The sequence below is a fragment of the Glandiceps talaboti genome, chromosome 11 (genome assembly GCF_964340395.1).
Source record: "Glandiceps talaboti chromosome 11, keGlaTala1.1, whole genome shotgun sequence".
In the NCBI taxonomy this organism is placed as follows: Eukaryota; Metazoa; Hemichordata; class Enteropneusta; family Spengelidae; genus Glandiceps; species Glandiceps talaboti.
Genome location: NC_135559.1, coordinates 3,301,942 through 3,324,726, shown reverse-complemented (window position 1 = coordinate 3,324,726; position 22,785 = coordinate 3,301,942). Strand labels below are relative to the sequence as shown.

At 34.4% G+C, this 22,785-nt stretch overlaps 1 protein-coding gene across 1 annotated transcript in view; it reads left to right on the top strand.

Moving 5' to 3' along the window:
• LOC144442178 (dedicator of cytokinesis protein 9-like) overlaps positions 1-22,785 on the top strand; it is a 121,462-nt gene that overhangs the window by 50,390 nt on the left and 48,287 nt on the right. Inside the window, exons 3-18 of the mRNA XM_078131450.1 lie at positions 586-675; positions 989-1,071; positions 1,552-1,717; positions 2,853-2,987; positions 3,361-3,538; positions 6,458-6,624; positions 6,999-7,166; positions 7,655-7,885; positions 8,488-8,610; positions 9,881-9,963; positions 10,394-10,596; positions 11,254-11,441; positions 13,919-14,077; positions 14,230-14,350; positions 17,000-17,036; positions 22,162-22,246. Of these exons, the coding sequence (XP_077987576.1) occupies positions 586-675; positions 989-1,071; positions 1,552-1,717; positions 2,853-2,987; positions 3,361-3,538; positions 6,458-6,624; positions 6,999-7,166; positions 7,655-7,885; positions 8,488-8,610; positions 9,881-9,963; positions 10,394-10,596; positions 11,254-11,441; positions 13,919-14,077; positions 14,230-14,350; positions 17,000-17,036; positions 22,162-22,246 (2,217 nt within the window). The remainder of the gene's footprint in view (positions 1-585; positions 676-988; positions 1,072-1,551; positions 1,718-2,852; positions 2,988-3,360; positions 3,539-6,457; positions 6,625-6,998; positions 7,167-7,654; positions 7,886-8,487; positions 8,611-9,880; positions 9,964-10,393; positions 10,597-11,253; positions 11,442-13,918; positions 14,078-14,229; positions 14,351-16,999; positions 17,037-22,161; positions 22,247-22,785) is intronic.

Genomic DNA, 22,785 nt, shown 5'->3' with positions numbered 1-22,785 from the left:
TCAGCAGGACCACTGGATTCTTTAAGGCACTGGTCCAGGGACCACCAGTTCACAAAATGATTTGGTCACCCCTGGCATTATTTATTTCTGTCTTTCTTATGATATGACCTTACTGACCTTATATTACTTCTGACCAAATTAAAACAATGCCCTCTGTGGCCAGATTAGGGAAAAACTGCCCGACCCCAAAAATTTCTTGAATCTGAAAAAAAATTTTTAAATACCCTCTATGTCAAGATCAGAAAAAAACCCACTTCACTGATTGTAACACCACCAATGTATATCTTGGGTGAAATTTATCATAAAAGAAATATGTCAAGTGGTTCGTACTTTTCATTCTGAATTTAAATGTCATTTTGAAGGCATCAAGAATGTTAAAAGTATGACCACGAATTGAAAGCATCACCAACATACTGTATACAAGCTTACTTTTGATATTTTTCCTTTTTCTATCGACCACTGACCATCATTTTAAAAATGTTACAGTGAAAAAAAAACAATACAGAAAGGGCCACCGTAACTGTAAGCATAACATTCTTGTATCATTCCACTTTGTAATATACATTTGCTGTTTTCATATTTCAGGTAGCAACAGTGCCTAGAGAATTGAGGACAGTTAAATCTACAGTACCTGAAAAGGCAGACAAAGAAGCAACAACATTGTTTGTGAGAGAGGTAAGGATCAAACTCTGCGAGGTGCGCGCGCGTGTGTGTGTGTGTGTGTGTGTGTGCACATACGCGTGTGTGCGTGCGTGTGTGTGTGTGTGTGCGCGTGCGGTGCGTATGCGTGTGTGTGTGTGCATGCATGCGTGCGTGCATGTATGTATGTGTGTTTGTGTGTGTGTGTGTGAGTTTGAGTCTCAAGGGACTTGCTTACATTGTATCTTACAGACAAGGTCAGAGATTATTTGACTTTGTTTTTCTAAAGAATGGCTGAAGTTTTTTTTTTAAATATCTTCTTTTCCTCCATTTTTTTTTATTGTTGCAGTGTATCAATGCCTACACATCAGATTGGTTTGTTGTCAATAAAAAGTATGATGCCTACAGTGGAAATTATACACAGTTGCCAAAGTAAGTTGATATATTCGTATTCGTATTCGTCACCACATAGGGGAACACCAAATTTGGGTGTGTCAATAGAAATTATGTGCATCAGTGAAGCGTCAAATTGGCTTAAAGAAACACTCTTACCGAAGCATACTTAACTATCACTTGCAATTCACTAAACACCTGGTATCAAGATGTAAATGATGTCATTTTACAAATACACATCAAACAATGTGAGGGAATCCATACTTGGCAGAAAACAATTACAATGTCATAGAATCATTAACTTTATTTTAGAATAGTTTAATTGAGATAATTTGCAAATAGTTTCACTTGATGAATAAAAGGTACATAAACTCAGCTTGTGCCACTTTAACTAAAAAATGTCTTCTTGAGAAATACTTTAACTATAATTATCCACCCATTCATCTGATAAGGTTGATAATTGAAGTTTCATTTCATTTCGCATATATATCTCTGATAACTTGTATTTCACTATTTCAGTATTGAAAAGATTCAGACATTACCAGAACACACGTATGAAGTTGACCAGTCAGATGAGAAAGCAGAGGAAGAAGACGCCTTGCTATCACCTAGAGGTGGCATTGAGAAGACTGGATTCCTTTATAAAGCACCTTTTGGTGGCAAAAGTAAAATACCACTTATGGAAGTAAGTACATTTTTAATCAAATAAAAAAAAGTTTCCAAAGCTAAAAAGTATATTTAGGCCAAAAGAAAGAAGAATTGTTTCTGGTCAGGACAGTTTGTCTAAAGTGGTGCGATGTCACAAATTTTTTTTTTTTAATTCTCAACAAACCTGTCACTCAGTCTACCAATCATTGCAGTTACTGTTCTTTTTATTCATTATTCAGTACTTTAGAGCAAGTGTGTATGTGGGGCAGATGTTATTTGCTTGTTCATGATTGACTCTGCAGTTGTCTTCACTGAAGTGTATTTGTTTTTCTCCCTCGAATCTGCAGACTGCATGAGCTGGACAAACACACACACAAAAAGACTGACTTGAGGGTATTTAAGTGATGCATGCGCTGACCAGAAACAATTTTTTTTTTTAAACAATACAATTTATGAACACTAAAAATATAACGCTGTAACATTCTGTCAACTTTGGCTGCACTAGACTCCATAATTTATCATTCCTCACAGGTATAAAGTTTGAATTCATCAAAATTCAGAGTAAAGTATACTGTTAGTAGATCTCACAAAAAATAAAATACTTTTTTGAATCTATATACTGTACTGAAGTTTGATATCATTTACAGCCAATATCCTGATCTCCAATAAGCTGGCTCTCAATGAAATGTGTTTATGATGCATCATAAATCATGGAGAAATTCTCTCAATGTCTGTATAGACACTTATAGTTGTTCTGCAATAAAGTCTAGAAATTTTAGGTAAATTACTAGGATTAAAAGATTTATTATGACACTGGAAACATGACAACAAAGCATGAATTCATAATTATTCTTTCCTTTAAGGATGTTTTATGACTAAAGAGCAGCCTATCCACATTATTCTGTCTGTCTGTCTGTCTGTCTGTCTGTCTGTCTGTCTGTCTGTCAGTCTGTCTGTTTTTCTGTCTGTCTGTCTGTCTGTCTGTCTCTGTCTCTCTCTCTCTCTCTCTCTCTCTGTCTCTCTCTCTCTCTCTCTCTCTCTCTCTCTCTCTCTCTCTCTCTCTCTCTCTCTCTCTCTCTCTCTCTCTCTCTCTCTCTTAATGTACATGTATCTGCATCAGGTGTGTCTTCATTGACTATGATTAATATGTATCACATCTTGATAATTTACAGGCCTATAAAAGAAGATATTTCCATCTAAAACAGCTACCAGATAAATCCTATGTGTTAGAGTATCATAAGGAGAGTAGAGAGAAGATGACAGCCAAGGGAGTTGTATATTTAGACTCTATGGTTGAAGTAGTCAAGGTAAGGCTATGTGTTAATAAAGTGAGAAGAGAGAAGATAACAACCAAGGGAAAGGCAGAATTAGAAGAGTTTTTCACTCTTCTCATGCATGTCACAATGTTAATGGGATTTTATCATAATACACAATAAATAGTAAAGTGTTTCTGTTCAAGACGTTTCGCTCAGACTTTTCTGAGCTGCCTCAAATTTTTTTTTCTAAATTACAGCTACCTCTGATTTATCATCAGATAGACGTGTAAAATGACAAACACACATTGTCATGACTTTTAGTTTCCTGTCTCTTTCTCAATACTTTAAAATCTTCCGTGGTTCTGACTTCATTGACTTGAATTCGGTAAACATAAACAAAATATTTGGTGTGGTTTTTTTTCAGAATCAAAAAAGTCGAAAGTTTGGTATTGAGATACGAATGCAGGACAAAACAAATTATCAGTTGGCAGCTGAGAATGAAAGTGACATGGAAGATTGGATGAGTACATTCAATAAAATTATACAACAAAGTAACGACGATAAACAAAGTATCTCATCACAGGATGATATATTAGAACAAGGTAAGTTGAAGTGATAAAGTGAACAAGACTCAAATCGTACGGAGATCGATCTTTCAGCTATGCTGCCGCAATTCTGTGGAACCAACTACCTAACACTGTCTGCTATGTACCAAGTATTGTGACTTTCAAATTAAGACTAAAGACATACCTTTTTGAGAGAGCTTATCTGTAACATTTTCTATTGTAAAATGCCAGTGAGCATCATTGATGGATACAAAGCGCTATATAAATCTCTTTATTTATGTAGTTATTCAGTTATTTATTTATTTATTTATTTTATTTATTTATTTATTTATTTATTTATTTATTTATTTATTTATTTATTTATTTATTTATTTATTTATTTATTTATTTATAAATCATTATCCCCAGTATTTTACCCCATTTAGTCAAGCAAAATGCAAATGACATAAATAAGAGTCGGTCTTTTGATACAATGCGATTCTTCTTCTTCTTCCAAATAAGTACATACATCAATTGATGATCGCATACTGATTATCAATACTTTGTCAATAATTGCCGTGAAAAAAATATTTTGTCAGAAAATGTTGACTACAGAAACAGACTATATCATTATTCTCTCATTTGACTTTGCACAACTATTTCAAATTCTTTAATTATGTTGCGTACAATGTGTTGATTTTTCTCTATCAACTGTTATAGATTTTATGACAGGTCGTGAGCTTAATAGTGTGTGTAAGGAAAATCTCTTACAAACTGAAATGACTATAAGAACAAGTTGAATGCATTATCTGTGTTTATAGGCAAAGATCTTACATTTAGAAGTTAGTAGAACTGACTTAGAAGAGGTTAATGTGTTGTATATGTTAGACAGAGATCTTACATCTAGAAGTTAGTAGAACTGACTTAGAAGAGGTTAATGTGTTGTACAGTTAACTATATATTAGACAGAGATCTTATTAACTAGAACTGACATATAACATTTCTCTCAATTAGCCCTGTGTTTGAATTAATTTAATTACAAAGTGACACCTCAAAGAGATTTATTATGTAATGTGACACTGTAATCGTAGTCTGATCAAATGAACTCTACTCAGTGAAAATAGGTTTTCTGTTTTATGTAATATACCAAATAATTGTTAGTAGTCTCAGATATTGTACTCAGAACTGGATAACAAGTAACACTCTAGTCTGTAAGGTATGCTGTGACGGGGTGTCGTCACACATTGGTCAACCCCTCTCAAATCAGGAGAGAGGAGACTGGTGAGAGCAGAATGACACAACAGTATCTTACAGACTAGTTTACACTCTAACCAATCTGATTATTAAGATCACATGTAGTGAATATGGCTCAGTTTATTTATTTAGCTCTGTTTCCTTGATTCTTGTCATTTGTTTTCAATTTTGTTATTGTGGAAGTGATTGCCTTTGAAGATGGAGTGAACTCCTTTGAAGAAAGTACTCATTCCCACAACAACAAAATAAAAAATAAAAAACAATAAATGAAGGTAATAGAGGTAAACAGAGAAATGGAGCTGTATTCACCACATCAGATTTTAATCAGATTATAATCTAACATATGCTTGTATTAAATGATATTGAATTCCTCTCTAAAACTGTTGAAATGAAAAGAAAAAAAAAATCAATTTTAGTGTAATACTACCAGTAAATATTGAGTTTTGATTTCAGTTTTTTTTATAGAAGTCAATGATATTTGTATTTTAATGTCTAGTTATTTTATTTAATTATTATGATTTGAATGATAAACTTTGTGATACTTTCTATGTTTAAACTATTTGGCTTGGATTCTACAGAAGTGGATGATATTAAAAATACTATATTTTATATTTCATTTTAATTTCTGAATTGAATGATTAATGACTTTCTCAATGCTTCTATGACATTTGTTGTAGAGAAATAAAAAACAACATCTTGGAAAAGAAATCTCATAAAAAACTCTTGCATAATAATACAAGTATTAGTATTACCCCATAAAATCCTAACTATTGCCTAGTCTGTTAACTGCCATAGATAGTTTGATACTATCCAGGTTTATAGCATATATGTGATTCCACTTTACTGTCTGTGTGTGATTTGAATTCCAATGTCTATTATACAGAATAGATGTACAGTAAGATAGTATAAACTGTAACAATGTGTTAGTCTGTAAAATACATGTGGTGCTGGAGAAGAAGATATAGCCAATGAGGGCAGAAATGACATAACATATACAGTCGAGCATATAATCAAGTCTTGTTGGGGTTTTGTGATTTTGGCAGTCTAATGTAGTAGTCAAGTCATTTGAGGATTTTGGGAAAAGGTGTTAGCTAAAATCACCACATGATTACTGGAATCTTTAGGGAAATGAGTAAGCCCAATATGGCTTGTTGTGCCACCAATAAAGTCAAATATTATACAGACAAAATTACTAATTAATGTCCAGCATGGCAAAGTATCCACAACAAACAGAGTCAATGTTCATCTAATAAATCATGTGGTAGATGTGTCCAATCGATAGTGTGACCATAGTTTATCCAATCTTGACTTGAATGAATTTACACTATCACTGTCACATGATCTGATTCTAGGCTAGGTACAGTGGGTGTAATGATGTGCATGTCTGATTTCATTTGTTTCACTGTACAGTAGATTACTTATGTTGTGGTAGATATACTATTTGATATTATCACCTAGTGTTTTGTATTTGTCAAATGATAGTGAAAAAAAAAGAAATATACCTACTTATCAAACACAAGGAGCACTATTATAACTGTATTAGCTTGGAACCATACTGTACTACAAGATACCCTCTCTCAACCGCCTCTCTCTAGTAGACTAAAAAACTACAAGTTGAACAAAACGTGTCTCACTATCATTTACAGGGGAGTTTGGACATCAATGTAGAAATTTATGTGACATTTATAGTTTATATTCACCATATTGTATATTATTTTACAGATGATGATGCATTGTTATCGCCATCTAGACAAGAAACATTCCGAGAAAGTCTGGAACAGAGTAGACATCCGGAGTTGATGAGATATGCCAAGGAAACTGAAAGATATAATGCTTTGAAAAGGAAAGAAGGAAGACATAAAGTGTTTGGAATTTATCCAGCAATGCAGGTAATTTGTAGTAGTTGTCACTTATTCAAATGTATGAATATTTATATAAAATCTGTCTGTCAACAATATACCTAGCAATGCATATAATTTAGGTAACAAATTATTGGACAGTTCTAAAACTTATGAATAAATATGTCAAATAAGTTCTTCCACTCTTTGATAAAGACATATTTAATTATTATTATTGGGAGATAAGGTTGCTTACCGAGGTTACAGTAGACTGTCCATGGAGTTGAAGGGCAATTGTGCTACTCTAGGTCCATGCCTGGGGTATCAGTGTAATAATTGTATAGTGCAATGTATTGGAAAGCACTATATAAAGACTAATATTAATGTTACCTTGGTATATGATACTAAACTATATTCTCCTTTAGTTTGCAAGCAGAAATCTAGCTGATGATGACAGACCAGAAGTGAAAGCATACACAGAACATTTTGGAACCCAATTTTTAGTGACTTGTGAAGAATTGAAATTTAGAGTAGCTGCCTCCCTGACAGAAAATGGTGATATAGAAGATAACAAAGAAGATGATCAAGTCAATGTGAGTACACTAGTTTGTCATGGTTACTGTGAGAAATATACACAGGGTTGTCATGGTTACTGTGAGAAATATACACAGGGTTGTCATGGTTACATGACCTTGAACAACAAACAAAATAATGATATATTGAGTCTAAGTAAACGTGCATTACATGCAAGTTTCAGCAGGGGTTGACCGCTGTGTGAAGGCACCCACCCCCTTACGGCGTACCTTAATACACAACACATAACTTGCTGATCAGAAACATTCATCACAATGGTACTAAGATCAAATGAATTACTAACTTGAGAAGCAAACACAAACAAAGAACATGAGGTTTAGATACCTCCTGGTTGACAAGCCTCATCAGAATGACATATCTTATAGTTATAGCTGAACACTATGGAATTTGTCATTTTGATGAGGATCGTTGACCAGGACAGATCAGAAGAGAACAGAAGTCTAATGTTCCTACCGGTGTACTAAGTTTAACTCTTCTTTTTTTTCAGTTGGAACCATTTTACATTTCATTAGCTTTATATGATGCCAAAGAAGGTAAAAAGATATCTGAGGATTTTAATTTAGACTTGAACCATGATTTTATCCGAAGTTTATTACCCCATTCACAAAATAAAGATATTCCCAATGGTGGCAATGCTGATCAACCGGGAAAGACTTCAGGATATGGGAAACCAGATCTGGGGAAAGTCGATGAAAACTGGTTGAAGTTTCCTAAACAGGTAGGAAAGAAAAAACAAATTATTCATAATAAGAGTCAGCTATTAAAAAATTGCAACTGAAAAAAATAATATGCTTATAAGTTATAGCCAATTTTCTGGTTCCAAGATGTGTTGCTTGAGACAATGTTGGTTATGATTTAGCTTGTTTTGTGTTTATTACATTTGAATAACATTTTCATCATGAAATGATCAGAAGACATGCAAACCTCTTTGATTGTGAGTGATTTTATAGAACAAAGACTAAATGCCACAGAGATGGATTTTACTAGTAAACCAAAGTTATTGGTCAGGTGACAATCATCCTCCTGTGTAGCACAACACATCCCCCCCCCCCCTTCTCCTGCGCATATAGAATACGTAGTGTTGCATCTTGGAACCTATAAAAGTTCTGTTGAAATAGACAGCAGCTGTCAACTGAAGTCACAAAACAGACGTCATGGATTGTGAAATCTTGTGAAATGTGTAAATTTTGTATTTTTTACTTTTGTATGAAAACTTATTTACCGATTGATAAAGATATTTTATAGAGTAGTGGAAATAGCTGATATACAACATTTGGAATAGTTCTCATCATACATGTATTATCATTGTATATTTTACAGGGTGTATTTTCAGTGGTTGACCCTCATTCAGAAATCTACCTGGTAGTCAGGATAGAGAAAGTATTACAGGGCAACATTAGTACGTGTGTAGAACCATACTTGAAGAATGGTGATGCACTCAAGGTAGGTGACAGTTATTTCCATAAACATATAAGTATGGGCATTTTTACCCGTATGCTAAATATGCAAATTTTATTCAAAAAAGTCTGTGGATACACAGATGTGAATGTATAGAGCCTGATACACCATAGACCCTCCACTATGTCTATGGATACACAGATGTGTATGTATAGAGCCTGATACACCATAGACCCTCCACTATGTCTATGGATACACAGATGTGTATGTATAGAGCCTGATACACCATAGACCCTCCACTATGTCTATGGATACACAGATGTGAATGTATAGAGCCTGATACACCATAGACCCTCCACTATGTCTATGGATACACAGATGTGAATGTATAGAGCCTGACCTTGAATCTGTCCCATCTATGCTATCCTAGGCATTTGTTGAAAACTGTCAACTATTTGTACCTGCTGTGTACAATATAGTTGTACTTGTAGGTCATGGCAACACAACTTATTAGCAGGTCACACCACTGTCTATGTTTTCTAATAACTAACTCATAATTGGAGCATGATAAATTAAGTGATAAAAATAAACTGTTATTTGAGTAAACAGTGTCACTGTGAGATATTTGATTAAAGGAATACCTTGTCATGACATACAGACATCAAGTTGACCAACAGATGTATATACTCGCCATGTATTGATGTCATTGGAGGGGTGCACTATGTGTTTTTAATTTTGATGGGTAGAGGAGCAGGGTTGAAAAATGGAGGATAGAACCATAAAAAGGATAGACATACATGAAGCAGATCTGTTATTAAATCTCACATGTACTGTTCACTTCATTATAAATAAACTAGCATTTCAGTGAATGTGTGGTATCTGGAAAGTGAGAATGCCATGTTTTTGAGAATTAGCAGTGAATGACTTTAATCGAGTAGTGCACCTCAACAGAATTTTTAATGTTTTTAGAATTCACATCTCAGAGTAGAATCGTGACTGATGATATTGATGTAATAATTAATAAGTGTTAGGTATAGATAGTAATTAATACAATGGGACACACAAACATTACCAATGAATCAATTTCTATTCTACGATACCAATGAAGTCTGCATCAAATTTCAAATTATATGATTTACCATCTATTAAGAGGTTTTTCCAAGCATCGTAATTATACCTGGACAAATTAGAAATTTTTATATTATAATATTTGACTTTATTAGAGGGGACAACAAGCCACATTAGGCTTATTCACTTCGTCAAGGGTTCCAGTAATCATTCCAGTAATGTGTTGTCTATTTTGTCATTTTTTCAGACTGCTCACAAACTGTTTAGACAAGCCAGGATATTCTGTAGTAGAATGGGTCAGTACAGAATGCCGTTTGCATGGGCAGCGAGGTGAGTTTGATAATACTAAACAGACACTTTCATGTTGTCAATAGAGGGCTCCTTGGAAGAGCAGCAGCCTTATGGTTGCACTTAGACACACAGAGCACACACACACACACACACACACACACGCGCACACACACACACATAGACAAATGCACACACAGTATACATACATACATACATACATACATACATACATACATACATACATACATACATACATACATACATACATACATACATACATACATACATACATACATACATACATACATACATACATACATACATAAAAATGTAGTACATACTGAAACATACACATACTCAGACATGGATGCACACATACTCTTGCACACCACCATGATCATGTGAAATGTTCAAACACTGAACTCAAAATATCTTGTCTAAACAATGATATCATCTTATTGTCCCTCAGACCTCTATTTCAAGATTCAGTCAGGATAGATCACAAGGCTCAGTTTTCATCGTTCTACAAACAAGAGAGTGGTAAAGTATGTGATGAAGATCTAATAAAACATCTGAGAGACATGAAAAGTAATGTGGAGAAATTGAATAGGTTACAGGCCATTCCTGGTAACTTTAAATTATCAATTGCAGCACTGAAAAACAATGTGACCAGTAAGTAATATTACACTACTTGAATTGTATATCTATCAAAAGTTGTATTTATGTCAGTCTTATAGTTTGAAACTTATGTGTCACATTATAATGACTGTGTGTGAGGATGGGTGGTTGTGTGTGTGTGGGGTGGGGAGACAAGAGAGAGAGAGAGGGAGAGAGAGGGAGAGAGAGAGAGAGAGAGAGAGAGAGAGAGAGAGAGAGAGAGAGAGAGAGAGAGAGAGAGAGAGAGAGAGAGAGAGAGGGGGGGGGTGGGGGGGGGGTGGAAATGCATGTGTGCACTTGTCAGTTATGTGTATTGAGTGAGTGTTTACTTGTGTTTCTTTGTTTGTTTGTTTGTGTTTGTTTGTTTGTTTGTTTGTTTGTTTGTTTGTGTGGTTGTTTGTTGTTTGTATGTCTGTGGCTGTGTGTTAGAATATCTGCATTTTTTGTGTCTGCTTATGTTTATAAACCAGTCCATCTCATTATCTTTGCCTATGTGTATGTGTGTGCATGTATGTATGTGTGTATGTATGTATGTGTGTGTGTGTGTGTGTGTGTGTGTGTGTGTGTGTGTGTGTGTGTGTGTATGTGTGCATGTGTGTGCATGCGTCTGTGTGTAGGTATGTATGTATGTCATTTCTGCAAATTCTAAGATTATTTTATTCTATCACATAGACTGTCTGACATCATCACTGGTACCAATTAAACCATATCCAGTTCCACCACTAACCAAACCATCATTAGAAATTGAAGAGTTTATTCCAGAGAAGGGTAAATTTGCCTACCCCCATACAGGCTATGTCAACCACCTGTATGTGTACCCACTAGCCCTCAAGTATGATGGACAGAGGGAGTTTTCCAAGGTAAGTTTACATTTATGAACAAAACCTATCAATGGTACACTTACTTTCACTTTCAATATATTTTGACTGTGTGTTTGTGTTTTCTTTACTACTAAATGACATCTCAAGGGAAGGGAACCCAGCAAGGGTCGAATGGTTTTCAGTAAAAATTCACACCTAAAAAAAAGGCTTGTGATGTGTAAAAAAGTGCGCCCTCACAACCAATTTGGTGTGCACAGCAATTTCTTGTATTCCCCTATCTCTTACTATGTGGTGAACATTAAAAAACTCATCATTTTTGCCCACAACAGAAATTGCTATTACTAGTTAGAAAGCACAGTGTTCATAAATAAGTATACCCCAGAATTGTTTAATTGTATCTAGTAACTGTGTTGAAGTGTTCAGGGGAAAAGTTGATGTTTTGCTTGTTTCTGTCACTGTAACAGTTTAAGACCTCAGAACACCAGGTAGAATATTAAATATATGCATTACCTTTGTGCTAGGTTTGTTTACAAATGTCCAGTTTGTGTAAAGAATAGTGTGCCCTCTAAGCCAATTTGACGCGCCACTGATGCACACAATTTCTAGTGATGCACCAAAATTTAGTGTTCCCCTATCTCTTACTATGTTGTGACTCACAAGAAATGCCAGTTTTTCTCATTTTGACTCACAAAACAAAATTTGGTTATCATTAGAGGCCACACTGGTAAATAATAATTTGTGACTGAAATAGTAATGGATGAAAAGGGTCAAAGCTTTAAGAAATTGCCTTCAATATTTAGACATGAATCATACACCAGATTATAGGGTACAGATGTAAGAGACAAACTGAGAAAGAGTGAAGTAGTAAGAATGAAACGATGAGATGACATTTGTAAGGTTGTTAGAGCAGAACACATAGGTAAGTGGGTATGTAGTCCGTACTGTAACACTAATTAGGGAAGATATAAAAGAATCTATCACAGTGACAAATTGTGAGTATATTTAAATCTGACAGCACCAGTTGATAGATTGGTTACTGTGTACTGATAATGAACACCGTAGCATTACGTCTAGCACATGCAGTCCTGATTGTGTAATATATAAGTGTCAGTATTACAGTGTAATGGAGTGTTGTATATCTCAGCTCGAAAATTTGTTAACAGCTAGAAATATCCCTGCCAGTGTCTGCTGAAATCTTCTCAATTGGATCTGTTGTAAATTTATTGCATTCCATTGCTACTGAAGTCTTTTGTCCATGCTGTGGTAATTGTGTCGATTTGGATCAAAGCTTTTGAACCTAAGCATATTTTTTTTTAATTTGTTGGGTTTCATTCTTACTGGTCTTCTCAGCTTGCTGTGATAATATTGTTAGCTCTCAGTATGTACTGAAATAGGTCTCAGCTTCGTAATTTTTCCAATTTGTTGGATTTAGTTCCTACTGACGTCTGCTTTTGCTTGCTGGGGTAATTTGATTGATACTGATGTCATCTAGCCTATAAGATACAACATTCATGCCACGGCTATTAGCTATCACTCATGTCAGTCATGGTTTAGAAGCCAGATAGGACTGAACAACACGATATATCTTACAGTCTAGATATCGCCTGAACTATGTGTAATCCAAGTATTCTATTTGTTTCAAATTTGTCGGATTTTGTTTCTACTGATTTCTTTTTTTCCATAATACAGTATTTTTTTTTATTCTGGTATCTACTAAACTAGTCTCAGTGTCCATTTTATTGGATTTCATTTCTACGGATTCAAAAGACTTTCTGGGACATCCTGTCAATTTCTCTTTCTTATATTGATAAGGATATATCTATAACTATGTAGAAATCTTATACCTAACTATAGTACAGACTGGAGTTCTGGATTTAGCTTTCTGATGATTTCAGACCCATTGGTGTATTTTATTTAAATTTGTACATCATTTTATCCGTTAGTACAAAGTGGGTGTTATTACTGAATGCACAATGGATTTAGTATTTCCAGAAATTGTTTTAAGAATTTTGAACCCAGATTTGTCTGACAGTTGTGACACTCTATTTTGAATTTTGATAATTTTTTTCATTTTCCTCCTACATTAACACAAAACACAAACAGGTAACCCTCAATGGATTTCTTGGGAGACAAGTTTATAAGTTGTGAGAATTATTCAGTATGAATAAAAAATAATAATAATAATAATGATAAGTTATTGTTTAAAGACCATTACACACACATGTCTCAATGGTCTGTACATAACAAATCACAAAATTGAAAAATATGATTAAAAAATTGATAAGTGCATCACTTCATAAAATCACAACAGTTTGAGTAAAAACAACAAATGAAACAAGACAGGACACACCAGAAACCCATAGAAATTAAGACACAACCACTTCAATAATAACGATGAAATATGAACGTTTTAAGATTTGTCTTGAATAATTCATATTTCTCTATCAGCTGAAGATCCGGTGATAGATGATTAGATTATTATTAAAGATAACATTTCCATTATTTTTGGTTTACAGGCACGTAACATAGCGGTGGTTGTTGAGTTCCGAGACTCTGATGATGAAGGGGCACAGCCATTACAGTGTATTAGAGGTAGACCAGGTGAACATGTGTTTGTAACTCATTCATCAGCTGCAGTGTTACACCATGTCACATCACCTGATTTCTATGAAGAGGTCAGTATTTAACCTTTAACCTCTCACCTCAAGAAATGTTGAACGCCCACAATGTATAGTCAGTCACCCAATAAATACAATATTATAGTCACTGTCTATGTTAGTGAATGCTGTGTAAATTTATGAGTTATTTTCTCATTTTCTGTTTACAGGTGAAAATAGCGCTACCCACACAGCTAACTGACAGACATCATCTTCTGTTCACATTCTACCATGTCAGTTGTGAACAGTCTAAAGGCACAGTCAAAAAGAGAGACAATGTAGAAACATTAGGTGAGTGACCCATGACCCCTATGACCTTTGACCTTGTGTTCACAAAACTACAGTGGTGATATATTTTCAAAACGGTTCCATTCTAGTTGAATTACCCGAATTAATGTTTATGTTAAAAGTACATTTTTCATGTTTTCTTCCTTTTGTATTCCTCATAAGCAGCACAAAGTTCAGGTATGCACCTAGTCAAAGGATACTTCTATACACTTTGAACAGAATGTAAACTCAAATTTTATATTTAGAAATAAACTGAAGCAAATTGATGTCATTTGGAACAACTTTCAAAATAATACATATTTAGATATTATTCCTCAATATTTTTCTTTGGATGCAAGAAAATTGAGAGATCATGGTGACCTAAGGGGTCTTGTCACTATGAGTCAATAAATAAGTAGTGACAAGACCCCTTAGGTCATTCCAGCTGAGTGAAGACAAATGTTGGGGAATAATACTGTAATTATACCTCCACAAGTATGTATTAGAACAGTACAGTATAATTACTTTGGAACGGTAAATTGGAAATAAATGTGACGTTTTGATCTGTCTACTATGGACCTTCATCACACAATGTTTTTATTCTCCATTATATATTAGAAATTTGGAAAAAGAATGGCAATTTGTAACTTTTGACTACTGTTTTGAGTGCTACCGAACCAATGATGTAGACATGCATTGTTGTAACATAGAACCACCAGGGTAAAAATCCCATATTTTTGGTTCAAATATATTCAACCTGGCTTGTGTGAGGTATAATAATATGTAGATTTCTTCTTGATATTTAACAAATTAAACACAAACTTTTCCTACTAAAGAAAATCGATAAATTGATTTCTTGGCCAACCGTACTCTTCCCCTCATATTCTTGTTTCTTTTCTTCTCTTCTCTTCCTTCTTTCCTTGACAATTAACTCTGCTATCTTGTTTATAAAGGACAAGATAGAGAAAGCAAAGGTAGTAACGTAATGGTATCTATAACCTTTCAATTCTGTCCTATGCCTAGAGTAGTCTACTAACAATGATGCATGGAAAACATCACCCCTAAAGTTTTCACTAATGTAGCATGGATAGAAAATCCAAACAGGTTCCACATGAATGATGATAAAACATCACCCCAGAAGTTTTCCTATTTTAGCATGGGTAGAAAATCCTAACTTTTGCCTCGTGATGAAAACAACATTTCTGTTAGTCTTATAGTCAAAAAACAGAGGAACTTCACCCCATCCAAGTTTTAGAATTTATGGACAATAAAGCAAGACGTTTATAGTTCATTCTGATAATAACAATTGATGTATGATTGATGTTGAATTTACTATGTACAAACTGAGAGATGGATCTTGAGAATATCAATCAAAAAAATTATGAATCATTTCTCACCCATAAATAACAAAACTTAACATCATGAATGGCTGTGTGAAAAGTTTACAACACTATGGCTAAAGTTGCAGTTACGTTTTCTCCTTTTCTCCATACCCTAAAACCTAATAATCAACAACACTTTATACTAGACGTGTTTTCTATTCTTCATGCAGTGTTCTCCTCTTTAGATAAAAACCTAACAATTGATCAACACTGTGGGATTACACTTTTTTCCCACTCTATGCAGTGTTCTCTGCATCAGAAAATAGTGATATTGCAATGAAATAATTTGCATAACAAAATACAACATCATTATGTTAACTGATGTATTTTTTCCCAAGAGCTTATAGGGTGAAAGCTATTACTCTATATAGAATGGACTTGGGAGAGTCCTTGCAATTAATCTCTGTCTCCATACATAACAATATTATTATTTAATAGACATTTTTTGCTGAGATTTTCACCTGAAAGCACATTGTTTTTTCTCTCTTAGAAGTTCAAGGCACATCAAACTACACTTTCCATTACCATACCCTAACCCTCACTATTCATACACTATAGTGTGCTTACATACAAAGTGACTCATTTTTGGAGCTGATAAAACAAGTAAAAACAAAAATGTATATGCAAATCTTGGATATGTGTGACAATATTGTGACAAGCAATGTTTCATAAAGTTGTATGAAGTTGGCTAAAAGTTAAAACAGAATTTATTTAATATGAAAAGGAAGTGTGAAAAATATGTAAAATTGGAATCAAGAACTCGTACTGTCGTGTTCTTTTGCTGTATCATTACCTATCAATACACCAAAAATTAGTCACTAAATACACCTGAAGAATGTTTCAGAATTTGTTATATTTCCAACACTAGAGGGCGCTATATTGTCAATTACTAATATTGAAATGTTCAGCTAGAATATATTGTATACAGTACACAGTTTATCAATCATCACAAAAACAAAATTACTACACCCTGGCTAGTTATTTCAACTCAGAAAACAATGAAAATGTTTGTCTTATTTAAATTACAGTGAAAAATTTACATGTTATGTAGAATTTGTTGATACCAAAGTTGGTGTTGTCTGCTTCAAATTTAAGTCATAAAAGTTATAATCATGTAAATAGGCTGATTTACAAGTTGATAATTTTACTCTTTTCTCTCAAACTTTCACTGGATAAATTTCACCTGAGTGAAGAATTCATGCTTTATACAGCATCGCTATTAAACATACAAAGTATGGGTGTAAATTTTCTAAAATATGTCTGATGAAGTCATGTTTTCTTTTCTTCATAGTTGGGTATGCCTGGATACCAGTATTAACAAGTGGAAGGTAGGGTTGACTGATATTACACTGTGATCAGACTATTGTGATAAAGTTACATATGAAATGTGTTAAACTCCTACACATTATTGTCACACAGGAGTCGGTTGTATTACTTTTGACAACCTTGTCATGTGAATGCATACATACTATATAGTTATCATCAAGACACGTGCTGTATTCCAGCAAATTATCTGTATTTGTACTGAGCCAACCTGATTATAAGCTCTTTGAGAGAATTTGCCCAGAGAAGTCTGTCGTGTCAACAGAGAGATTGGAAGTGATTTGCTAAAATATGTCTACCAATACCAGACTTGTAGTGGAGGAAATAAGAGTGATTTGCCGACAGAAAATAAATCATAGCTCATTCTCTCTCAGGATTTATTCAGATTATTATAAAGTTAACCAAAAGTTATATCTTGACTTAAATTTCTAAAAAAAAAAAATGTTTAATATCTAATGAGGTGATTAAATTTCCACCAAATGTAGATTATTTTCACTTCTGTGAAGATTTGTAAAAAAGTCTGGCAACAAAAACGATGCACCGGTATTAACATGTAGATCTTTTACTCTCAAATTGGCAGTATTATAAACAAAATTGTACAAAAAGTTTCTGCAAATTATTTGAATATTATGTCATGAAAAACAGAGAGTAATACAAGAAAATTTGGATTTGATATGAATGAAGACGTTTTACCAGTAGTTGTGACTAGACATCGAACAGAGATATTTGTGGAATACAGCACTTGCATTGTGATTGTCAGATAGCATGTTACAGCATTAGTTTTGTTGTATGAAGGTGGCAATCATGGATAATCAATTAATATGCATGTCAGACCCTGTCTGAGTCATTTAAATGCATTTGGGAAAAGTAAAACTTATGTCATGAATAAATTTGGGAATATGATAATTGTAACTATGCAGACACAGTATGTAAGAATTCTTTGTTTCTAAATGACACCAAATTAACAGTAGAACTAGAATATAGGTAAAACTGTCTTTCTCTGAAATTGCTCTGTCTTCTAACATTCTCTGCTCTTCTTGTAATTAAAGTCCTGATAGGGATTCTCACAAAGTTATATGTATAATGCAAGACTGTACCTTCCTAATGTTTGTACCCTGTGTGAGATGTGCGTACGGAAATCTAACTCTGCGTTCAGTTCTGATATCGTAATGTGCCAAAAACTTGAATGTATTTGCTCCACAATATTCTGTTACAGCTGAATGACTTGGTTATGGAAATTATGGAAATTTTGAAAAATGAATCTGACCAGTGTGATCATGCTAGGCATATATGATTGTAATCTTGTTTTCAAACCTTGCCTGACTTGGAATATTTGATGTTGGATATATATTTCCAAATCTCAGACTTGTAAACCCCTATATTTTTGTCATGGTTCAAACCATCATGTTTAGAACAATAAGAATGAACCAAACTGTTCAAACTGTGGGGTGACTATTTTGAAAAGCTAAATTTAGTGATGTACATTTAAAGTAAATTACACTGCCTTCAAAGGCCACGTCTGAAAATTACAGGACTAAGATATGTGTTATGACTAAAGGTCATACAAAAATGTGGAAGGCACATGATTTTTTTCATCTTTTATGACACTTTGTACGTGTACTTACAAAAAAAATTATCTCTAAAATTATACATGAATATTCAAATCAGCAATTTCACTAATTTACATGATTGGTGTCTGTCACTAGAGGGCGCTATTTTGTGAAAAAGCTGTCTGTGAATCCAGCAATCCCCTCTGTAGAATAACTACAAGACAAATGTGAATTAGATACACACAGGTTTTTGTCCACTATTTATATGAATTCAGAACTGAACTATCCTAATTTTAACTGATACTCTGTATTTGATGAGATCTGTTATCTATTTCGTTTTTCTAGTAATGATCGTGCTCGTCCTACACGGTAAGCCCAGCACTGCAATCCTTGTCAGCTTTGCAGTCATTTCATCATCTCTTTCTTCACACACTCTATCCCATGAAACACACTTCCTAAATTGTACCTTCTTCCCTTGGCTGCAAACTTCTGTGTGTGTACTTAACCCTGAAGTCTATATTTCATACTTGAAATGGGAATAATGGGAAAGTGTTCAAATTTGTGAATAATGGAGGGAAATATACAATTGAAGTATACAGATCATTGATATTTTGAAAAAAGAGTAATTTGCAACGTATTCAATTTTGTGAATTATTGAACAAAAAAACAAAGAAAAATACAAATGATTTGACATGGTACATATTACAATGATGAAGTTGCACAAAGTCATATCACAAACATGACAACATGACATGTACAACATACCAGTACATCAATGCATTCATCTGCATACATGCAGCACACAACATAGCTTAGATATAAAGTCATATCACAAACATGACAACATGACATGTACAACGTACCAGTACATCAGTGCATTCATCTGCATACATGCAGCACACAACATAGCTTAGATATAAAGTCATACCACAAACATGACAACATGACATGTACAACGTACCAGTACATCAATGCATTCATTTGTATACATGCAGCACACAACATAGCTGAGATAAAAAGTCATACCACAAACATGACATGACATAACCCATACTAGTACATCATTGCATTCATCTACATCCATACAGATATAAACACACAATTGTGACAATACAACACAGTCTCTAGATTTAGATATCTAGTCAAATATTAATATTATTTTATGAAAGATTCTACCCGCTAAAACATGATGCAGTGTAACAGGACATTCACACATACATAAACCACAACACAGTTCTACATCTAAGAAAATTAAGACAGTGTTTCCTAGACTGTAAGATACGTTGTGTCACTCCGCCCTCACTGATCTACTCTAGCTGGATTGACCGATGTGTGAGGGCGCCCTGTCACAGTGTATCTTACAGACTAAGTATAAATTATGAATATTTTATGCGCTGAAACAACACTTGGAATGTTTGATTATTGAAAGAATTTTGTGAAACTTCTCTGCATGTTATTGAGGCATGAAAATAAAAGCACAATGTATCATTCCAGGGAACTATGTATACCATGTATACTGATCCCTTGCAGGGGTGAACAAATCATTTTGTGAACTGGTCATCCCCGGACCAGTGCCTTAAAAAATCCAGTGGTCCTGCTGAAAGAATTAGTGGTCCCAGGTCCCGCTAATGTTAAACGTTAAATCTTACCTATGAATCTGTATATTCAGATGACTTTTTAACATAGTTATTAACAGTAAGGTACTGGTCCGACGGACCAGACAAGGTAAAATTTGTGTGGTCCGCCCAAAATAATTGTTAGTCCCGGACCCAGAACCAGTGGATTTGTTCACCCCTGCCTTGTTCTAATACATAACTATACTGGTATCAAATAGTATTGATTAATACTACCCGTACTCAAACCTAGCCTTTCAGTATTTATGTTAGTCTTCACTTCATGCACTCTAGATGTTACCAAATAGACCATTTCTACAAACATCACCACTGCATGCTTAGTTCATTGCCATGTAGCTTTATGCACCTCATAATTCATAGCCTATGCACTTAGGATGCAGTAAACACTAAACCTTACCCCAGTAGAGTTAGTGAGCACAGTTATCAGATGTTACTCAGAGTAGAGGTAGTGAGCACAGTTAACCAGTTAGCTGAGTAGTTCTTATAGTAGTTGGACTGTTGATAGGAAGTAGAGTATGATGTTTTAGTTACAGACACCAAATGTAATGTAGTAGTGAATGAATGTAGTGCATGATAGTTGATGTGTCTAACTAGTGATTAGTGATACATGTATATTGTGTCATTGCATCCTTATCGGCCATCTCTTTATGAGAGGGATATACTGATGGGTGAGGGTGCCTTGACACAGTGCAACATATTACATGTAGTGAGGCTTGTAAGATACATTGTGTCATTGCATCTTTATCAGCCATATCTATGTGAGAGGGATATACTGATGGGTGAGGGCGCCCTGACACATTACATCATACAGACTAAGTACATGTAGTGATCTGTAGGCTTGTGACATGTTGTGTCATTCAGCCCTCATTGGCCATCTCTATCAGTATGTGAGAGGGCTAGGCTAATGGTTGGGGGCGCCCTGACACAGCACACCTTACCGACTAAATACATATAGTATTTTGTAGGCTTGTGACATGTTGTGTCATTGCATCCTTATCAGCCTTCTGCTTGTCAGAGGGATATACTTATATTATAAGGGCTAACAATTCTGATAAGATTGTAGGACCATATTTCAGACTTCAATTGGCAGCACAAGACATGTTGTGTTGGGGGCTATGTCTTTGAATGCAGAAGACTTGTTCTTTACATGAACTTGATCAAATCAGTAGTCATCAAGTTGCTGTTGCCTGCAGAATATATTATCAGGTTGCAGAAAGCAGAATGTACAAATTTGTCTTTGATGGTGTATCAAACAATCAATTAAATACTATAAATGCCGTAAAAATTGGTCTTAAATATGACAAACATGCAACCAGTGACAAAAGTGAGAAAAATAAAAACAAACAGAGCAGACTAAGAATACAAATAGAAATAGAGGTATATACAGACTTACCTGCTGCACTAGCTGTAACTGAAGTATAATTTTTTCGATCAGAGAACAAACAATATGTTCACTGAAAATTGTTAAAATACCAATTATTGACATTGCACACTTTAATTAGTGGTTGATTATATCCATATGTAGTAGAATAATAGGTTGAAATTGTGATCAAGTTAGGGTAGCAATCCAGTCAATTTGACTGGATTTATTGTATATTATTGTATCATATTCTGTGTACAGCTGAACGAGTATATGTACTTCAGGTGATTTACTACTGTTCAGGGTGTACAATATTACAAGTTACTAGTAAGTCATGACTAAAAAGTTACAAAAAATGTTTCAGTTGCAGCTAGAGCAGCTTTAAAATAGAATGTGAATTTTATTTACAAGTCCATGATTGAGATTATTTTTCTGTTAGTGATATTATCATTATTATAATACTGTTGTGAAATCACAATGATATCTTTTACTTGTCAGCAATTTCACAGACAAGGAATTGACATAAATGTGATATGTATGTATGTAGTAATAAAGATATTCAGTGTGTATTCTCTATGTTTTACAGGATTAATGTGGATGAGATTGTTGTACCTGTGGCTTGTGCACTACCATCAGGGTACCTGTCATGTAAGAACTTAGGTCTTGGAAAGGTAAGCAGTGTCTTGATTTTATTCGTTAGTCGATTCCCTGCATTTCACAGACACTTTTTAGTATTTATTTATTGTCTCTAATTTCTTAAATCATGTCACTATTCAGTCACATAGAAATAAAATATTTGAGGGGGGTGTGTCTTGTAGGAAGACTTGTTTCCAGATCTCTTGAAATGGAAAAGGGCTGCCAAGTATCTTTAGAGTTGATTATGATATAATAATAATCTTTATTTATAACTGGATAGTTCTTTAAGCATATAAACACTTGTCTCCCAAGAAGTCCAGTGAGGGCCATCCCTCGTGGGTTCAGTGTAATGCAGGAGGAAACCGGAGTACCCAGAGAAAACCTGCGTTGTTCGGTAGAGTCAAACTGAACGACACTCTTCTTACTTACAGCATGGTAAATTTAATCAAACCCTGAATGGGGTTCGAACCCTGACTGCAGTGGTTTGAGTGAGAATGAGTGAGTGAGTGAGTGAGTGAGTGAATGTGAGTGAGTGAGTGAGTGAGTGAATGTGAGTGAGTAACTGAGTGAGTGA